This window comes from Caloenas nicobarica, chromosome 20 (genome assembly GCF_036013445.1).
Source record: "Caloenas nicobarica isolate bCalNic1 chromosome 20, bCalNic1.hap1, whole genome shotgun sequence".
Lineage (NCBI taxonomy): Eukaryota > Metazoa > Chordata > Aves > Columbiformes > Columbidae > Caloenas > Caloenas nicobarica.
The window spans coordinates 2,551,720-2,571,526 of NC_088264.1; the positions used below are offsets into that span (position 1 = coordinate 2,551,720).

The 19,807-nt window shown below is 39.7% G+C and overlaps 1 protein-coding gene across 3 annotated transcripts in view; it reads right to left on the minus strand.

Moving 5' to 3' along the window:
* HMCN1 (hemicentin 1) overlaps window positions 1–19,807 on the minus strand; it is a 195,873-nt gene that overhangs the window by 110,129 nt on the left and 65,937 nt on the right. For all 3 annotated transcript variants that reach the window (XM_065649133.1, XM_065649134.1, XM_065649132.1), the window contains exons 7-11: window positions 18,836–18,956; window positions 18,008–18,271; window positions 17,604–17,748; window positions 13,463–13,584; window positions 8,444–8,719 (exon numbers count right to left, since the gene is read on the minus strand). In XM_065649133.1, the coding sequence (XP_065505205.1) occupies window positions 8,444–8,719; window positions 13,463–13,584; window positions 17,604–17,748; window positions 18,008–18,271; window positions 18,836–18,956 (928 nt within the window). The remainder of the gene's footprint in view (window positions 1–8,443; window positions 8,720–13,462; window positions 13,585–17,603; window positions 17,749–18,007; window positions 18,272–18,835; window positions 18,957–19,807) is intronic.

Below are 19,807 nucleotides of genomic sequence, written 5' to 3' on the forward strand. Positions count from 1 at the left end.
GAGAAACGGATGCAAGTTCCAGAACTGTCCTCGAGTGATTCACGATGTGCACAGCTTTCTCAGCTGTTTTTATTTTGGTTTAAATCCTGCCAAAAGACAGTGGGAGATATTCTGCATGCTCTGGTCTTGTGGAAGGTCTAGTCCCATGTTGATATTAGGAAACTGTTTGTCTCGGGTGCTAGTTACACATCGTGCTTTGGCAATACACCATCGCCCATGCAGTTATTTTCACACAATGATATTATCAGGCGAGCAGAAGAAGGTGGAAAAAATATTTGGATTTAACATATAAGCAATATGATTCTAGTTACCAGCTAGAATGAGGGAGGCCACATTTGTCACTGATTCGCCCCCCTTGTTTTGTTGCTCCAAGGCAGGGAGGCAGGATGGGCTCTCTTGTTCGACACCTCAATTTGATTTCTTTTGCTTTGTTCTTTGTCGCACGGGGGAGAAGATTTGAACATGGGCAGGAGAAGCATGAGCTCCTTCCAGTGCTAATCCCATGCAAGGCTGTAGGATAAAACCTTCTCAACAACAGAGGTCATGTGTAAAGCTTCTTAAGAGAAAAAAGGTTCATGTGAAGACTTCCAGGTCTGAAGCATTCACACTCGTAACCAGCCTCGGCCCTAAAATTCATTAAAATCACTTGAAGCAGTTGAACTTGGCAAGAAAAAAGGGACAGCATGTATGAAATTTATTTCATACAACACGAAAACAGTCTTATCACACTTTATTTGTAAAAAGACAACTTATTTTACCAGTGTTTTTCACTCCTTTCTGCATTTTTTTTTTTTTTAACAGAAACTTTTCCTCAAAAGCCCCCCTACAGATGATATGAGACTGAACCATTACTTGTAAAGTATCAATATTTTCGTGCAGCACCCTCAAAAGTCTTTCTTCTGTTTTACACTAAGAGCATTTTTGGAAAAAAACTGAACGATTCAATCCATTCACCTGACCAGCAATGCATTACCAAGGCTAAATAAGAACTATTTAAATGTATGTAGATCAAAAAAGCACCATGTAAGAATGCAACCACCGCAGTAGTTTGCACACATTTGTTGCAAATTTTTTACAAGGGTTTGATTTTTGTAAAACTCTACCTCCTTGAGACCTTACACAGTAAATATCCAGACCCTCCCACCTACACAGATAGCGGCAAGGAACTGATGGAGCTCCATCCCTGTGTCCAGCCTCTTCATCTGCAGCTCTCTATTGTTACAACCCCTTCTCGTTAGCATCAATTAAAAGGGTGTGAATTGACCTCCCTGGGCTTCTAAATACCGAGATACTGCAGGAGCAGATGTTGATCACAAAGCCCTGCTTTTAGTAGCCCACGAACTGGAGTGCTGCTGTGAAAAATTAATTCTCTTCAGACTGATGGCCTGTGTGACCACAGTGATGTTGTCTATGAATTCTTCTGTTACTGTGAGTTTTATGGATATGCCTTAGTTTTTCCACACGGAAACATATAAATGGCTTTGATCTCAAAGTGTCTGAAAACTTACATTATGTTAGTGTCAAGAGTGCACACTGGGGAGGCGCAGGGTGGGGTGGAAATATCCAACTTTACTGTTATGATAACTATTAACATATGTCAGTGAGTGAGACAGAAGACTGGGGTTATGTGGATACTGAAGAATTCCTCCCAGAGCATAGATTTCCACTTTGATGTCGGCTCAGGCACAGATTTCACTTTATATAAAATTATATCCCCTGTTATGAAATAATAACACAAATACACATAACCTGTCACTACATTCACAGAGGGAATCCTCCCTGTTCATCTGGTTTCTGTTATTTTTAAATCATGTTTTAGCAACTTGCATTGGAATCAATATTCAGTTCAATTTTATACTTTTGTTCACATGGCAAATGAAAGAAGTGTGGAAGAAAAATTGCAAATAAGCAGAAAAACTGACAAAGGCTCCTGTTTGAATAGCAAGCTGAGAACAGGTTTGTCAGAGCATAGAGATCAAAATGTTAATAGAGATCGCTGCACAGCGAACCACGGAAACATCTGTTGCCGTAACTGCTTATTCGTTCACTCAGGTACGAGATAACACAGCTGTAGCGTTCATGGTTATTTTGGGAGACTCTCCACGAAGCTTCCAAGCACAAATTTAACTTCTAGAGGGTGAAAGGGGAGTATTATTGGGATCTTCTTGTTGTTCAGCCAGGGAGTACACACAAGCTGCAACTCCACCGATGCCAACAGCGCTCTTTGCTACCACTGACAGAACCAGTTGCTCTGCTGCGATATATTCACATATCGTAATGAATAATGAGATGCAGCATCCGCTCCAGCACTTAGAAAGTGTGCTGTGAAAGACAATTTTCTCTCTGTAGCCAAAAGAACTACTTCCCAAAAGACACACAGATAAGCGCTACACTCAGAGGCTTCTCACCAAAGTTGTTTTTCATAACCTCCTTGAGCTTCCTTGTAGCGTGGCATTCACTGACCATATGCAGACTCTATCAGGAAAAATTAAGCACATGATAATTATTCACCAGCTGTGAACAAGAGGCCACAAAGAAAGGGTCAGACACCATACATACCACATGCCTGGCCTTGACAGTGAGCTCCCTGCAGGAGAAAGACCTGCAGAAAGAAACAGGTTCCTTCCTTCTTATGCCCCTGTCCTGGCTTCATACTCAGCCCTGGAAGCTGGTAGACTCAAGAAAAAACACTTGGCAAACACCTTTTTAAATGAAAACAAAATAGTTCAGGCTTCCTGCTCCAGCAGAGCAGCACTGAGGTGCTGCAGATAAAGAAACATCGTCTTGGAAAAACAGGACTTTGCAGAAAGGGAAATAGGGGACTCTGACACCTGAACGTCGTGGGTTCTTCTCAGGGAATGCGTCCCCATCTTCACGTGACAGAAAGACAGTTCGCTGTATTGAAATGTAAATTGACCTTGTTTATGCTCCTATGCATTACCAGGGACTGTACGCAGCCCTCTGGGAAGAGTCGCTAATCCAACAATACTTAACAGTTTAATTAATGATTTCCTCATGCTTTTTATTAACTGGTGTAGCAACGGGGATCAAATATCCTGCAAGAGGCTTGTTTCCAAGAGATCCATATGGTATATTGTCTTGAGGTTTGGGTAGGTCAGAAGACATCTAGAAGTACAGACTTCTAAAAATATTAGGGTTCCACTCCTCCAAAACTGATCTTAGAAATCTTTCTAAAGGCCTACATTTTCTGGGAGAAAGCAGCAAGAAAACAAGCAAGACCAAGGAATCAAATTATGCAAGACACTAATTTCCTGTTTCATTTGATACGTTAATGTTTTATCTTTCATCGAGTTAGGACTCTTTGGAGTAAGAACTCTTCCTACTCTTAATACTATTAAAAATTACAAAAGCTTATTCATCACTTATTTAGTTGAGTTTGTGATGAATTATATAAGAGACAGAAAATGTAAAGAAATTTCTAACTGGATGAGAGAGGTTTTTTGTCCTGCTTTTGTACTGATAGAGGATGTCAATCAGAGAATATTAGCAAAAGAAACCTCCCAAACAATAAATCCAGGCCAACTCACGAAATGAGGCCATAAAAGTGACTGCTCCAAAAATGCAAACAATTTCTTCCCCATCAGCTCCCTTTTACCAAATGCAGGAAGGAACCTCTTACGAACAGCAGCTGTGCGAAGACAAGTGAACCTCATTAATTTTCTTGAGTGGCAGAGAACTCTGGAGAGGCTGCTCAGGCAATTCCTGCTCACCTGCACTTCTTGTGCAAGAGGCTCATTTCCAAAAAACAACTTAATTGCTATCATTAAGCCTGCTAAGAATGATAATTAGCACCGAGGATATACACTGATTCAGCTCGTTCCTTCAAAGAACACTGACTTTTTCAACAAAGAACATTCCTGAGAGTTCAACTGGTTTACTTCCTGCTCTAACAGAGGTGGAAGTGTCACAGTGCTAACAGATTTGGGGTAGGAACTTTAAAATATGCAGCCTGGAAAAAATATCAACTCATCTTCTCAGACAGTTCCATGTAACAGCCTAGAAAGAAGCACAGAAGGCACTAAACTGCTTTTCATTCTTTAGGACAGACACATTGCATTTCATTAACTTTCTAAATTTGAACTGGCAAGTAAAGCACAGAAATACTTTAATTTTACCCCCTTTCTTGTTTTCTCCATGTTTAAAAAACTCAGCACAGTATAACATATTCTTCTTTGCCCATTATTACAGCGTGTACCCATGGATCTAAGTGAATGATGTTCACACAATCAGTTATACAGAGATCTGAAAGACAAAGATGTTTATTTCTGCATTGTGTCTTCTCAGAGAAACAGAGCAGAGGAAATTCAGGGAAGCGAGCACTGGGTTATGCCAAGGAGGCAATTTACCTTCTGTCCATCTAGGCAGTCTCTTTCCTGGAATTACTCCAGATACAAGCGCATTCACGCTCAAAGTCCTGTGGCATTCATTCGGTCCTGGTTTCTGCTCATTGTCTGGGACGTACCTGAGAATTGCCATTGCTTTGGTTGAGCCAAGTCACATACACTGTCTCCGGGGCTGGTTTTTGCAGCCTGGATTTCAAGCTCTTAGTTGGCTGGTAAGTGTTCCCAGCTGTAGGTCCTGCTTTCCCCCGCTGCACAGCTACCATAGCTGGCTCCGTTTACACAGCAGGACAGCTCTTGTCACCTTTTGGCTTGCCAAAAGAACATTTAGCAGACTGTTACTACAGCAATGACAATTCTTTAATGCCCAGGTTACATATACGCTTTATTTCTGATGCGGGCAGGTGGAACACTTAACATGTATGCTTATGTCTTTCAGGTACAGCTTAGGTGCTTCTAGCACAGATCACTCTCAATTTATTTAACAGTGCTACTTGTACGCAGATGCTAAAAACGCCTTTGAGTTGTGATGGCGATACTAGACAGGGATTTATACATTTTTAAATGTTCAACATAGCAGCAGCTAAAGGAAACCCACCGTGCTATGGACAGAATCGGCTGAGATTACTAAACTCAAACAGCTCTACTAATCGCCAACATAAACGCCAGCAAAAGCTGTAAAAGTTTCTACATACTATACGGCTGTGTTGTATAGGCAAGAGACAGTCGCAATCAGTAAAAGAAGTGCTTCGTTGTCTACTCTTACTTATGCCAGAAAACACGCAAAACCAAGACTATTGTAAAATCACATTTAGCATCACCCAGATTTCAGGGATCTGAGTTTTAATTGTGTATTTGAAATTCTTGGAGGGGGAAGGAAACAAACGCACACGAACCCCACAAAAATCAATCTCTTCATGCATGCTATTTCAATTCCAAAAAAAAGTCTAAATTCCTCAAAGTGCCTTCCTAAATCGATATTACGTATGTGTATGAAAACATCAAAAACAAAACATCAAGTTACCAAAACACTCCATATTACTTCAACCTGATAAATATCCATATAGCAAACTCAAAGTTTGCCTATAAGACTAACAAACTGGAAAGAAGTAGTTCACACAGTCATGGAATTTCCCTCAGCAGTGATAAATAGATCACTGAAAAGTTTACAGGATCAGTGCTTCACACTCCTTCTGATAAATTATATGAAGGATCTGAAAAAGTAGCAAATGCCCTTAAAAATTCATTTATTTCCATACAGGGCAAATCTGCTGGGAGAACTTGAGCACTTCACGCTCTGTAGCCACCATTTAACCATGTCCAAAGATGAGCACGTACTTGAAAAGTCAGTCCCAGCACCCGAGCAGCACCAGTGCAACCCTGGATGGCTTCAGAGCTTATACACTTTGAAATTATAATGTAAACCAGCATCCAGTGGCCTTTCAGACTACTCTGAGCAAAATAGCGTCACTCCATAAATAAGCACAAGTTTTAAACAGGGTCCTCATCTAGTTGTGCTCGGCATTAGCGTGGAACCATTAGTGTCTTAGTATAGTGGGTTCTTCTTAACACAGAACAGGCAACTGGGGCAAAAAGTCAACTCTCATTCAAGACTTCAGTCTCTATTTGTACAGCTGCTGGCACAAAAATCAGATGAGCGTTCGTTTTCAGAAACGGCAGCATACAACCAAAAGCTTTCAAAACACGGGTTTATTACAATCCACTTAAGCATATAAAGCAGATGCTGGGTTATTTTTAGAGCTACCAGCATTTGTTCTCTGCCTTAACTCCCACTCCAGAAAGAAAGTGGGGATGAAAGCAGTGTTTATTCTCTTATGATCCAGAATTCAGAGATCTATATGGAACTGTCCCAACAATAATAAAGGGCTTCAATATGAATTTAATTTGACATGCTGAAATACTTGCAGCTACACAAAGCACGAACCATCTCAATCTATTAACAAGACTTCAAATTTCCTCCTTCTGAATGCTAATAACAACCACCCTATAAAGCTTTTACTTCTTACATATAGCCACCCTTTACTCTTTTGCTGCCAAATAGAAACCGTTCTTTTGAATACTATTCTAGATGCTAACAAGCACTCCAGATTGTACATGACACAATCACACTCCAGAATACCTCCAGAAATCTGACAGAAATCATTTTAACCGAGCAAACCGAAATGATTACAAAGAATAGTGGATATTACCATCCCGATACCATTCAGCTTCTGCAGGAGGATACTTTTTCCAAACAAACAGAGGCAGACACTACTGCAGAAATCTCACTTCGGCTGCAGCTTAGCGTTTCCTACACATTTATTCTGTTCTAAGCATCTTTCATCAGAAATGAAAGAAAACACAACTCGGACTCTCAAGTAAGCCTGTCTAAACTGTCCAAGAGGCTTATCTCAGCCGTGTTTTAAAGCTGTCAGCAATACCAGTACCAGCCAAAACCTAATTCCCAACTATTTAATAGAATCATTCTACATATATAAGTGATTTGAATCTCAATATTCTGCTGTGGCAGCAGTAAACTTCTTTAGCTTTACTATAAAAAAAACTGCCAGAAGTAATTCGGTCATTGTGTTAAAGCTCCCAGCTGGTGTACAGGCATGAGGGAGGAAAATCTAACTCCCAGGAAGAGACGAACGAGGGAGAGGGATGCTTTTCTTGCTGCCTTTGACACCCTTCCATGACTGTTTTGATGGAAAAATCCTGTAGAATTTAAAACTAAGTTTTCCAAATGTATGGGAGTTGAAGCTTTTTTCATGGCTTTTTTTCCTTCGGCCTTGCTAGAAATTTGACAGTTGTAACTTTGCTGTAGCCATCTAAGGGTAATTCACACAGATCAATGAAGAAACACTTCATCCTGCTGAATTTTGTAATAGGTCCTACATAACTGATTGCACATCTACTTATTGCACCTTGGGAAACCAATATGCTCTTCCTATACGAAAAGCTACATTCCTTTAGAATAAGTGTTAACAACTCCACTTTCAACCTGTGTTTGGAGCACCTTGAGCCAGGCAATTCCAGGGAATTTTTATTTTTCCATAACACAGAGTTTTCCACCAGCTAACAAAGTACTAGAATTACAGCAGCAAAGTTAATGAAGCTACTCACTCTGCACAGAATATGACCTGGCACCATCAGCAAGCAGGAATCCCGTCAGAGTCGCCAACAAGTAGACAGAATAGTTTTCTCTCTAAACCATTTGAAGCTCTGCCTCCTCTTACCCACAGATGGGCAGCTAGGAACCAAAGCTTCAAACCTCCGCGTGACCAAGGCAAATGGAGAGATATCTGCAGTACTTTCAAATTTTAAAACAATTAGCTTCAAGACAAGTTACTGCTTTACACATATTTTTTTGAAATTTGTTCCCGGTGTGAAGCAACAGCATGGATCTAGACCCTGCCTGGTCTCAGCCATGCTGTTGCTTTCAGTTCTGAGATATTTTTAAAGTTCTTGCCTTCATAAAATCTAGCCCATCATAAAATTGTGATTAGTTCTTAGGTTGTACTGATTGTCACTATAAAACAGATACAGTAATATAATACACAGAAAAAAAAATTAGAAGTGCTATTCTGTTACAGAGATATTAAATAACCCAGATGAACACAGAAACTTTTACCAGTCGAGTTACACATATACAACTATAGTTATAGATTCATTGAAAAAAAAAATCCACATAGGCAGCCTGTAAATATTCTCAAAGTAGAGGTTGGCTACAAATATTGGAGAGTGGAGTATGCAGCTATTTCTGTGCTCTGCTCTTTATGAGACACACCAAAACAACCTCAGCTTCTGTTCACTTGTAGAGCAGCTAAATTTGCAGTTAGAGGAGGAGAATCAAACCACGGCTCACAGAGACACACGGCACAAGGCAGTTTCACAAAATGAGCACTAGTGTTGTTTGGTGGCTCCCACTGCCATTTTAAAACAGGGAAGAACTACATAACGTTTGTCAGTCTCCGAGTGGTTTTATCAATAGGCATAAATAGAATACAAAAGTTACTAAGAGAGACACCTCACAAGATAAACCATGACAGAGTAAGTTTAACATGCAGTTTCCTCATTACCTTGCACCGTAAGGAAGACCGATGCTGTGGTAGATCCACCCTCGTTGGAAGCAATGCAGTTGTACTTGCCAGCATCCGTGAGCTTTACAGCCTTCACCTCTAAGGACAGGTTGCTCATCATCCTTATTCGCAGGGGCTCCTGAAGCCTCACGTCCCAGCCATTTCTCTGCCAGGTGAGATTGTAAGGCACTGTGCTTAAAGTGAGGCAAGTCAGGATGGCTCCTTCGCCAGGGACAACCGTGACGTTATTAGGAACCTGAATCGTGGGTGGGGGCTCTGTGTAGAAAGAACAGAATACAGAACAAAACTATAAAAGAAAAAGGTTTGGGAGTCTTTGCTTCATTTGTGGATCTTGGATGAACCGCTTCAAGTCAACGGTGGTACAAAAAAATTAAAAATAAATAAGGTAATATTGGTTTAATATTTAGTTTCATTTCACATTGCTGAAGCCACAACCCGGAACCCAGGGCAGCATCCTCATTCCCTGATGCTAAGCTACCTGACAGGAGCTTACATCACAAGAACACACCTGATTTAGGTCAAAACTAGTGTGTTGCGCAGGATGAAGATCACATCATGTGCGAGAGAAGATGTAGCAGCGTGCTCTTTGAGCTCATCTTGCACTGGGGAAGCCACCAAGAGATCAGAGCAGCACAGGACCAGAAGGAAGAGACAAGAGACAGGACCACCACCAGGTCTCAGCACCTGATCTCTGACTGAGGGCTGACCACACATGGTAGCGTCTGAGCTACACACTAGATTTTTTTTTACAGGCTTGCGTATGAAAAAAAAAAACAACACACTACTGGCAAGGCCGTCTAATAGCAACAATGAAACCAAGTCAACGGTTGCTCTAAGCATAATTATTAAGTTCTTTCCATGATGGCTTCTATAAGGGCATGTGGAAGGAATAGGATCTGTTCCCTTAATTTTATTTGATCAAGGACCTTGTCAAGTGGGATAAGGAAAAGTGGAGGTAAACACCACAGTATAGGCAGACAGACCTGACAGATGAACAATAGTAGGGACAATGACAAAAAACAAACTTCATCATGCTGATTGATGGGCTATCAAGAAGCTACAAGCATCATTTCAAAGAGGGGCCAACCTTGACTTTGCTACTGCTAAGGACACAAACCTGGGGTCCCAGATTTGGGGGGGATGCTGTCAAACTAAGCAAACTGTTGAAGGAATATACTGGGGAAGTGAATTGGGGAGGAACAGGCAGAAAGAGGCATAAAAAAGGACTGTTGCATGTAAAACATCACCAATCAGTAGTCCTGTCCGACCGAGGCCTGCGCCTGATCAACACACTCTGTCCTGTCTTATTAAATCTTTTTTTTAACTCTGTGTAATATCACTCTGTCCATTCCAGAGCTGCAGCCACTTAAAACATCCGTTAACAGTTTCCACTCAAATCTTAGGTACCAATTTTATTATCTTTTCCTTCGTACTCTATTTTTCATTTTAACTTCCACTATTTGTTATTATTTGCTTTCCACTCTACTCATCTGCACACTTTTGATCCTTGATCTATCCCACTCCTGGAAGAAAGCAGCTGCGATAATTTTGTACTGGAATTAAACTTTGAAACCACAGATGCGTAAAATAGGAGCAGTCATCCTGATCCTTCTCGAGATGTCCCTGATAAAGCAGGCAACATTTCAATGTTAGAGGAAAAAAATACATAGTGTATCACTTTATGAATTCCCACTAAAAACACACATATACATACATATATATATACATATATACATACATGTATATATACATATATACATACATGTATATATACATATATACATACATGTATATATTTTTTTTTTCCATTCCATTTGGTTTTCCCCAGACTGGTTCTTAATGAATAATATTCTGAGTGGGATGCTTTAGCAGAAATAAGACAGCTGTTAGAGCAAGACCAAATCTTTATCAGTACACACCAGAAAAAACTATTATCCTAAGAAAAGCAAGAAAAACAAGGAATAAAAACAAAGCCTATATTTATTAAGGGTGAAAGTTACTCCCAAGCTCAGGGCCAGCCATAACTCTTCCTCTCTCAAGTCTCCTGTGGAGTCTCAGACAAGGGTCACAAGTTTTGGGCTCGATCTGTGCAGGGCGATGAATCACTCACACGCTGGGTGTGCAGCTCCGCTGCCACAGAAACACAATCCCCAACAGCAACCACTCTTGTTACCAAAACTGTGTTTTTTAACACATGCAGAGGCAAGAAAAGCTAGACTTGCTTATTTATTGAGAATGGAGTTTCTCCTCTGCACTTTAGGTTTTGTTTTGTTTGGAAGAAATGACAAATTTTCTAATGCTTTCCATGGAGATATCACCAAGTATATTACTTAAACTTAGAAAAGAGAGAGATGAAGGCCAGTACAGGACTAAAATCCCCATTTCTGAATATCAGTCCGATGAACTACACCAGGTTCTTACCACAACAGTGCACACACAGCATCCCCCAGCCAAGCTCTGAGCAGAATCCTCTGGACCCAGAGCACTTCAGTTAAGGTGCTTCCACAAGCCAACAAGCTATTTGCCATTTTAAAGATTTAATACGAGTGAGACAAAGTCAAACTCAAGTGTTTGCTTTTTCTGAAACTAGCAAATGTTGACACAGTTCCAATGCCTTTCACACAGCAGTTGACAAAATGGATTATCTGTGATATACTGTCTGTCAGCTGAGCAAACTAAGAACGCTTGAAAAGATTGTTTACTCTGCTTAAAGAAGAAATTTCAAGTAATTTTCTTCCAAATATTTGTACACAAGCATTTCAAAGCGTCTCCCTCACATTAATCCTCTGCATGGCTCAAAACAGAACTAATTGCTCATGTTTACATAGCGAGCCGGTCTCAGCCGATCTCTCAGTGCTCTGTAAATGAGAGGATACAAGAATTTCCCCCCTCATCACTCTTGACTTTCAAGTGCTACCCATATCACAAGGAAAAAGTTAGGATTCTCTTTCAGTTTTCTCTGTGAGGAGGAAGGTTATTGCAACTTCCAGACCAAGAATCTCTATGCCCACAATGTCTGGTGCAGAATATAACAGCTTCTGGTCCTCCAAAACATGGATTGAACCAAACAGGGGAATACTCTGTCAGCCTGAAGGATAGTCGTAGCCACAGGATAAAGCAGCGCTTTAGAGTGATGGCTTGGTAATTAGTGATGTTACTGTTCAACTCTATTCGGGTACTTTGTGTGACTAAAAGGATGTTCCTCTCCTCAAATTTACCACTTGGTGTAAGAGCTGTTTCTCTACAAACTTTGCCTTGCATAGAATCAACAATATCACACCGGTTTATTTGGATTTGCTCATACTGCAGCAAAACATCTTTGCCTGGAAAAGAGGTGAAGGGACATATAGACACCTTCTTCAACTGCTGAGTGGGTTGTTTTAGAGAATACAGAATTTGAGTCTTCTCAAGGCACAAACAAAAAGGACGAGAGGCTGGTCATAATATGCAGCAGGGGAAATTCTGACTAGACATGCAAAATATTTTCCTAGTGGGGGTAGTTAAGCACCAAAGGCTGCCTGTGGAACTTGTGAAATCTCTGTCCTTTGGGACATTCAACTTTTCGTTGGGCAAGTGTCTGAGAAACACAATCAAGCTTGGAAATTAATTCTGCTTCGAGCTGCGCGTTGGACTAAGTAACTGCCAAAAGTCCCTCCAGCCTCAACTGGTTTGTGATTCTACAATTCATAATCCAGGTTAACCCACCCAAATTACCTACTACAGGAGACAGAAGACAACAAGCAGTTACACGAAACCCTGAGGCTGAACTCAAACTGCTGTTGTGAGCTCTACCACCCTCACTGCCACTGCACATTAACAGACTTGGCTCCAGTGTCCTCCCCACCCAAGAGCAACAGTTCACACTTCCGCGTGACATAAATAAGATTTTCTTCTTAATTTTTCCTGCAGGTCATCTTCCTGCAGAAGACCTCCACTGGCTGCTGAAGCAGATCAAGACCACACCTGGTTTTATGTTTTCTCCATCTGTGTCTGGGCTGCATCTTGGTTTACAGTTACCGAAACTGAATTCCTCTGATGGAATAAAAGGATTAACTTTGTGAATTAAAGCCTGTTGGTTTACTTTGGAAACACTTCCAGCCAATCTGCAATTGGAACTCTCAACATCATCATCTGCAGGCAATAACCCACATCCCCATGTCCCAGCGGTCAGACTCTCAGTACACAAGCAGCGTAGACTACATTTACTCTCTCTCTTTCTTCGATTCCTAATTTTTGTGTCCAAAGCTTGACCAGGGTTACACTATTCATCGAATCACAGAAAGCTATAACTAGTCGTCATTTAAACTGAGATTTTTATGAAGTTAGGGGCGTTTTAAATTAAAAAACAAAACACAACCCACAACAAATAGTGATTAGAATTGTCTATTGGATGGGTAATAATTGCTAGCAAATCTGGGCCTAGCAACTGAATACTACTGTTCAAAATGCTACTGTTCAAAATGCTACTGTTCAAAATTATCTTTGTGATTAGTCTGCTTTATTCCTCAATTAATTTTACTTCCTTCACCTTATTCACTTTTAAAAAATTCAAGGTAATAGATGAGAAAAAAATATTTCCAACAATTTACTGCATCTCCTTTAAAAAAAATGCAGAAAACTTTTCAATGCAACTTTTGTAATTCCTTGTCTATCCAATAATACATGCAACCAAGTAAACACACATTGCTACAGCTTGAAATAAAAATGAGAACAACTGAAATCTGAAATTTCAACTTCTGCTTCTATAGGCCATATCTATTCTGCAAGCCCCCCTGACAGTAGGAACTAATTAAAACAATTCCAATGTTAATATTTAAAACCAGTGTGCTGAAAAAAATCAGCACATTTGTGTATGTGGCTGAGAAAAAACACATTAATTAAAAATATACTTAGAAATGGTAGTGTATTTTCTTGGCCCCAGGTGCCATTTGTCTCCGTGAAGTGTTCCAGCACAATGTATTATCACATTTCAGTACAGAAGGACAGACAAGGACCCACCTGATACATCCAGAAACGTCTGCGCACGGCCGGTGCCTGCACTGCTCATTGCCAGACATTCGTAAAAGCCTTCGTCAGACAAGGAGACCTCGGCAATTTCCCAGCTCATACTAGATGATTCTCTGGAGGAAGAAAAGAGCACACTCACTAAATTCCTGAAGGAATCCAAGTTCATGTACCTCTTGATTTTTATAAGCATTAAGAAATACAAGTTTTACAGAACATCTCACTTGCGCATCTATAAATATGCCTTTAACATATGTTAATAGTTGTCACACGACAACTAAACCCGTGGTATTTGCAGTCATTCACACAGCTGCTCGTACTCTGTTGTTAATTTACCACTTGAGAAGGTATCTTAACATCGACAAGTTTCTGTGTAGAGCCGGTATGTGGTACCCAACCTGTGGCTCTTACTAGCAAGCGGAACAACGGTTCATCCTCCCAGCATGAGCTTCTTGAACTCCCAGGTACAGATGGGGGCTACACATAAAGGAGACCCTGTCCTTTACTAGATATAGGCTACTTCCCCCCCTCTATACGTAAATGCACTATAAGGTTCACACAGTGGAGAGAGCAGCATCTACCCTGCTACAAGATGACAACATCCAGGCAGCTCCCTCTGTACTTTCTAAACTGCAGGAACTCCCTGCACCCCAAACAGTTACTAATGCAATCCAGCAAAATGTGAAGTATCTGTATGAAGATGCCTCTGACTTCTGCTCTGCCGGCTGCACCTCTGAGCTTAGGACCAACAATAACTATAATAATCCAATATTCTGCTCATTGATTGCCTAGCTGTACGAAAATAAACAGTGCAACAAATATAAAGGCAGAATCGCTGGATTCAAGGCTGAACATGGAGAGGGGATGTGAGCGAGATAATGCAACAGGAATCCAGAGAAATACTTGGAGTTTTTCTATATATCACAGCAAGGGCAAAACTGATAGACAATAATAACACGTGTCTATCACATGCAGCATTAAAGAAGAGAATAAAAGCATAACTACATTAACTGGTGGCTGCCTTGCTTAAAAACAAACACTCTTACAGCTTCTTGAGATTCAAACCCACATTTTATACAACGAATGGTACAACAGCCCCACAGATGATGACACAAATGAACAAAACAGTGGTTCTTCTGCAAGGTCCCAGTGCTCCCTGTGGCCTGTTGCTATGGCATATAAACAAAACTGATGAGCGCTAAAATAGCTCTGATAGTTTTGGCAAGTAATTGCCATGTTATGGGAAAACACTAAATTAGTAAATCCTTTGTCTCTCTCTTGTTTGTCTGAATAGATTGATTTATCAACCCTTAAAGGACACAGAAAGAACAAGAGAAAGACATTTGGAATATGCATGAGAGCTCAATGCCATAGCACCATGAGACAGACAATCCAACTACACCACAAAAGAAAACACTATAGTGACCTTAAATGGCTTCCTACTCATTCTCCCTTACTTCATACTTACTCTAGATAACCTAATATATCTTATATCAAATCTATGACGTTTTACAGCGCAATGCTGGCAAATGGAAATGGCAGTAACTGCCAACGCTGAAGAATAAGGTAGTTTCTTCCAAGCAAAAAGTGAGAAACTGCTCTTTTTCACGGAAAGTATGTTAAAAGTGAAATTACGCAATCCTATTCTTCTTCATTCCTGATTTTTGCTACACAGCAGATGTCAAACATGGAAGCCTTGAGAACGGAAGCGTAAAAGGAAACGTGTCCAGAGTGGAAAAGCTTAGCAAACAGAGACCTGTGGTGGTCTAAAAAAAAAAAAAAAAAATTAAACAATGGCAGCAATGTATAATACACACCCCAAGGCGTCTCCTGCACTCTAAAAAGCAGTAAGTGCACACAACTCTTGTGACGTGTTATTGGGATAATACGGCACCTTTCAGCATCGAATTGTTTATTTACTCAAATAATTTTATAATATCTGCAATCTGCCGATCACACTGCTTATCTACTCAGTCTGGAAAATACAAATATACTCCCTTAGCCAAGTTGCAAAATCTGGAGACTAAATCACATCCTGGTTATTAGTTACTGTGGAGAGCAGAGTGATATTCACGTTGTATCCAACCTCCCCTCTCGGTCACCACAAGCCAGCACGCTCCAGATCATGTTGTCATGCAAGAAGTCACCAGCAGCAGCCTGGGGCTACAGGAACAAACTAAAACCTGAGCTTCACTCCCACTGCACTAGTGGATACATAGTTTGGAGGGATATATTCCGCATGGTTTTAGCGAATCAGACACTAGGCTAGACTAACAGCCACAAATCTCTATTGATTCAGAGTGATTTTATTATTATCATCGTTATTTTCATTAACTAGTGGATCACCTTGCTCGTCAGAATGTCACACATTGGTTTTGCCGATTCTGCCCTTTGCAGGGTTGGTGGCATCTGCCATTCATAATACAGAATGGATCTTCAAGACACATTGGTGCTCAGTTCCCACCGATTTCCCACTGGAATTAGGTGCTTTTCTACTGTTCTTGGCCTCCTAAATCAGACTTGTCAGAAATGCATCAAGACATTAATCAAAATCCAAATTCTCCTACTAGACCACCCCAAGATGTAGAAAACTAGAAAAACGAAGCTGCTGCAAATTTACAGAAATTTCTTTTTCCTACACATGTTACTCATTTAAAATTAGGAATTATTATTACAGCTGACAGTAGCTCTCGAATCAAAGTAAATAAAATTTTCAAAGTATGTTCAATTCAAGAGCCCCTAACCTGTATTCATTCTAACGGTACTTTCGCACAGACAACTGTCATGCTAAAACTACAACATTCAACTTATAAAGCATTTACTTTTTGAAATAAGTATTAAAAAAAAGATTGAGTAAAGATGACATCTTGTCACCAAAACAAAACTCGTTCAAACTCCTCAATACAGAGCAACAATACAACTCAAATCTGCACTGAATTAGTAAACCGGACAAATCCTGTATGGAACTTCACTACTAATAAAATGCAGACAAGCCAAGCTGAATTAGTTCCTATTTAACTATGATCAATAATATTTGGCTTGAAATATATTTTGTTAAATTAACTTGGATGATCTGCTCATTCATCTAGTTTATAATTCAAAAATGAATAATGCAGCCCAATCATAAAGGTGCTGGATATGTGAACAGCAAGGAACAGAAGTGTGTGGTTTGATAACTAAATAATGGAAAAAATGACACAGCTGCTGAAATATGTGCCAGGGCTGACTGAGTGTAAGTGACACCTCATAAATTTAAGGAGAAAAAAAAAAAAAAAAGCTGCAGCATTTCACACTGCCAACCGTGTACAAGGGAGCTTCAGACTTTATTTATTTTGGTAGTCACGTACCTGTGATTGAACGCTAGAACTTAAACGTCAATCCTCTCCTGAAGTGCTTCGGGCTTTACAAGATGCTAACAGAGGTACCCTAGACACTGGTTGCTAGTACATGCTACCCTTTTGTTTCCAACTACTGGAATGTACAAGATGGACTTTATAAATATTTCTACTTATTTATTTTTATTATCTCATTCTACAGAGAAAGAGCATGCAATCCATTTTCTAGACAGAAATCCAAAGAGCCTTCTGGTATAATTCAGTAAAAGTGTTCCTGTTTTAAGAGATTTTCTGGAGAAGAAAATTTTCTAGGCTATATCACAGGATATACTTCTAAGGCACCTATGAAAGGCCATTAAAAATAAAGGAAATTAATGTATGCTCCATAATCAACCAATTTATCATTGGGGGTGGGGGGAGGAGTTCCAGAAAAAAAGGCTAGTTAGGGATCTACTTTACATAACTTTTTAAAACAGAAATTAAAAGCATTTGTTTCTAGACATTTTGACTCAGTTTACCATAATTTAAGAGCACACATTTCAGGGGGATTTTGGCCAAAACCATATAATCTCATTGTCTGTACAGAGTGTACAACCTTCTCATACATGCATATATATATATAGGTATATATAAAAATAATTTCTCCATATAATAGAGCCTCCTTAATGAATATCACTAAAAGTAACAGAATGGAAGTAATAGGATATAAGCAGTATATAATGGCAAAGAACAAATAGAAATCATAGGATATAAATAGGAAATAAAACAGTATTGGGGGAAAAAACCACCTCACTACTTACTTGAAGAACTGATCCACTCCTAGTGTTACTCCATTTTTAGTGAAACGCTGAGTAAAAGGTATAAGACTTTCTACATGGCAAGGAACAGACCCTGGCTGTAGGTAATATCCTGGAGTCTTGGTGGGCATTGTAACTTTTGGAGCATCTAAAGAAAGCAAATATTCCCCAAAAGATTAACAGCTACTAAACATATATCCTATCTTTCCTTTTATTAAAAGGAAATTTCTCATTAAGTTACATTTAGTAGATAACAACATTAATTTGTCCATCATGATCCAGAGATAGAACATTAGAAGAAAACAGCATAGAAAGTACTTATGTAAGTTAGAAAAAGATGTTAGATATCAAGTTTAACTGATTCAGATCTAACAAATGTACATTCAATGGAAGTTAAAATCTCTTACCGGGAGTAACACTGGAAAATGAAACACTTGAAACTCTCTGAAAAAGATAATCATCCCTATCATAGCCCGTTATTTTAACAAAAAAAGCCTCATCTGGTGGAATGAAGTCAGAAATATTCCACAGTCCGTAGGGCTTTCTGTCGGGATAATATTTCACAGGCAAGGTCTTCAGAAGTTCCCCTGTAATACTCAGAAGTTCTATTCGGTCTACTCTGGCTGGAAGAAAGACCCCTGTGGTATTTAGCAGCACGAAGGTAGGAATCCCTAGAAAAAACAAAAACATGCTTTGTCAAGTGCTAAAAAAAGTTAAAAATAAAATTTAAAAAAATATTAAATTCCATATGTATGGTCCACTACCCCCTGAGTGCACCATTCCACTCCAGCTCTCACTTCCTAAGCAGCAAAAAACTAAGTTGTGCTAAGGTGTGCTCTCCTTATTGGGTGCCAGGTGACACCGCACTGACTAGGGCTAAAATTACTGATTTCCAACAGGTGTTTCTGAAACAGCAGCCTCTTTATTAAGTGCTCACCACGCCCCAGAGCCAAAGGCTTTTTCTGAAGTTCCAAAAACTACAGCAATAAAGTTGCAATTTTGAGGTGTTTCTTAGCTAAAAATATCTGGATTTATGTGATATAAAAAACGAAGCTTATATGAAAAAATACTGCTGCTCTCACAGGTTTAAGGGCCAAAAAACCAACCAAGAACAGCCCCAGATTTGTTGCAAAATTCAGAGAGATCCTCATAAAGTTCTACTTGATTTGGGGGGCCCGAAAATGCTTATTGTTTAGCATGGAATGATAATTTAAAAAAAAAAAAAAGACACAAACCTTGCACTGGCCTGCTGGATGTTTTTTTAAAGTCTAACGTCGGCTTCCTAGAAAACCCAGCTCGAAAGTCGATAGTGCTGAGGCCCGTGATCCGAACAGAGTGCCTTCCGCTGCTCGAGGTCTGAAAAAGCAACCAAGGGAAAGGACACGTTGCGTCACTGGCGTTTCAGGAGCTGCAAAGTTTCTGATCCATCCACTGAGTTCAGCAGACAGACTTCAGCTTTCATTAAAATCAAGACAGAAACGAGGCTTATGCCGAAAGTGATAAGTAAAAATGCCTTTCATAAAGCCATTCTATAATCAAATAGATGAAAAAAATGCGTGCTCTTTTGTAAAACAAACTCTTAATTTTCACACACTTTAAATACTGGCCCTACAGTCATAGCATCAGGAAAAAGAGACTATTTGTCTGTGAGGTAAATCATAGCACAGACACACAAGATCAACAACTACATGTCATATACCAGTGATTATAATGGGAGACTGGAAGTTTGGATTTTGACCATTATAAAGCATATTACAAAAGAGTAACTGAAACACAAGTCAACAGAAAAATAAGCGTAAAATTTTTGCTGATAATATATATATACAATTTGCTTCCAGTGCTACAATAATTTATCTTACCTTTTTATTTATGAGTAAGCTCCCTTTTAAAATATACACAAAACTCATTTACCAATGAGTCATATGCAAAAATCACAGGCACTGCACATCACGAAACAAGCAGCAAGTTCAGCCCAACCTCAATCAATTCTGTATATTAAAGGCTCTTCTCTTTCCCAGCCCAGGTCCTGGTGGGAAGGTGGAGGATGCAGAAGTACCTCTCACCTCCGTTCTCCACCTCCACCTTGTCATTTTGGTCTAATCAGCAAAAAAAACCCAAATCACAAACAACTCCCACCCACCCTTGAAAAGCCTTAGTTTTGTGTTGTTTGAGGGCACAGTAGCTTTTATGCAAGTCCTCAATCCCAC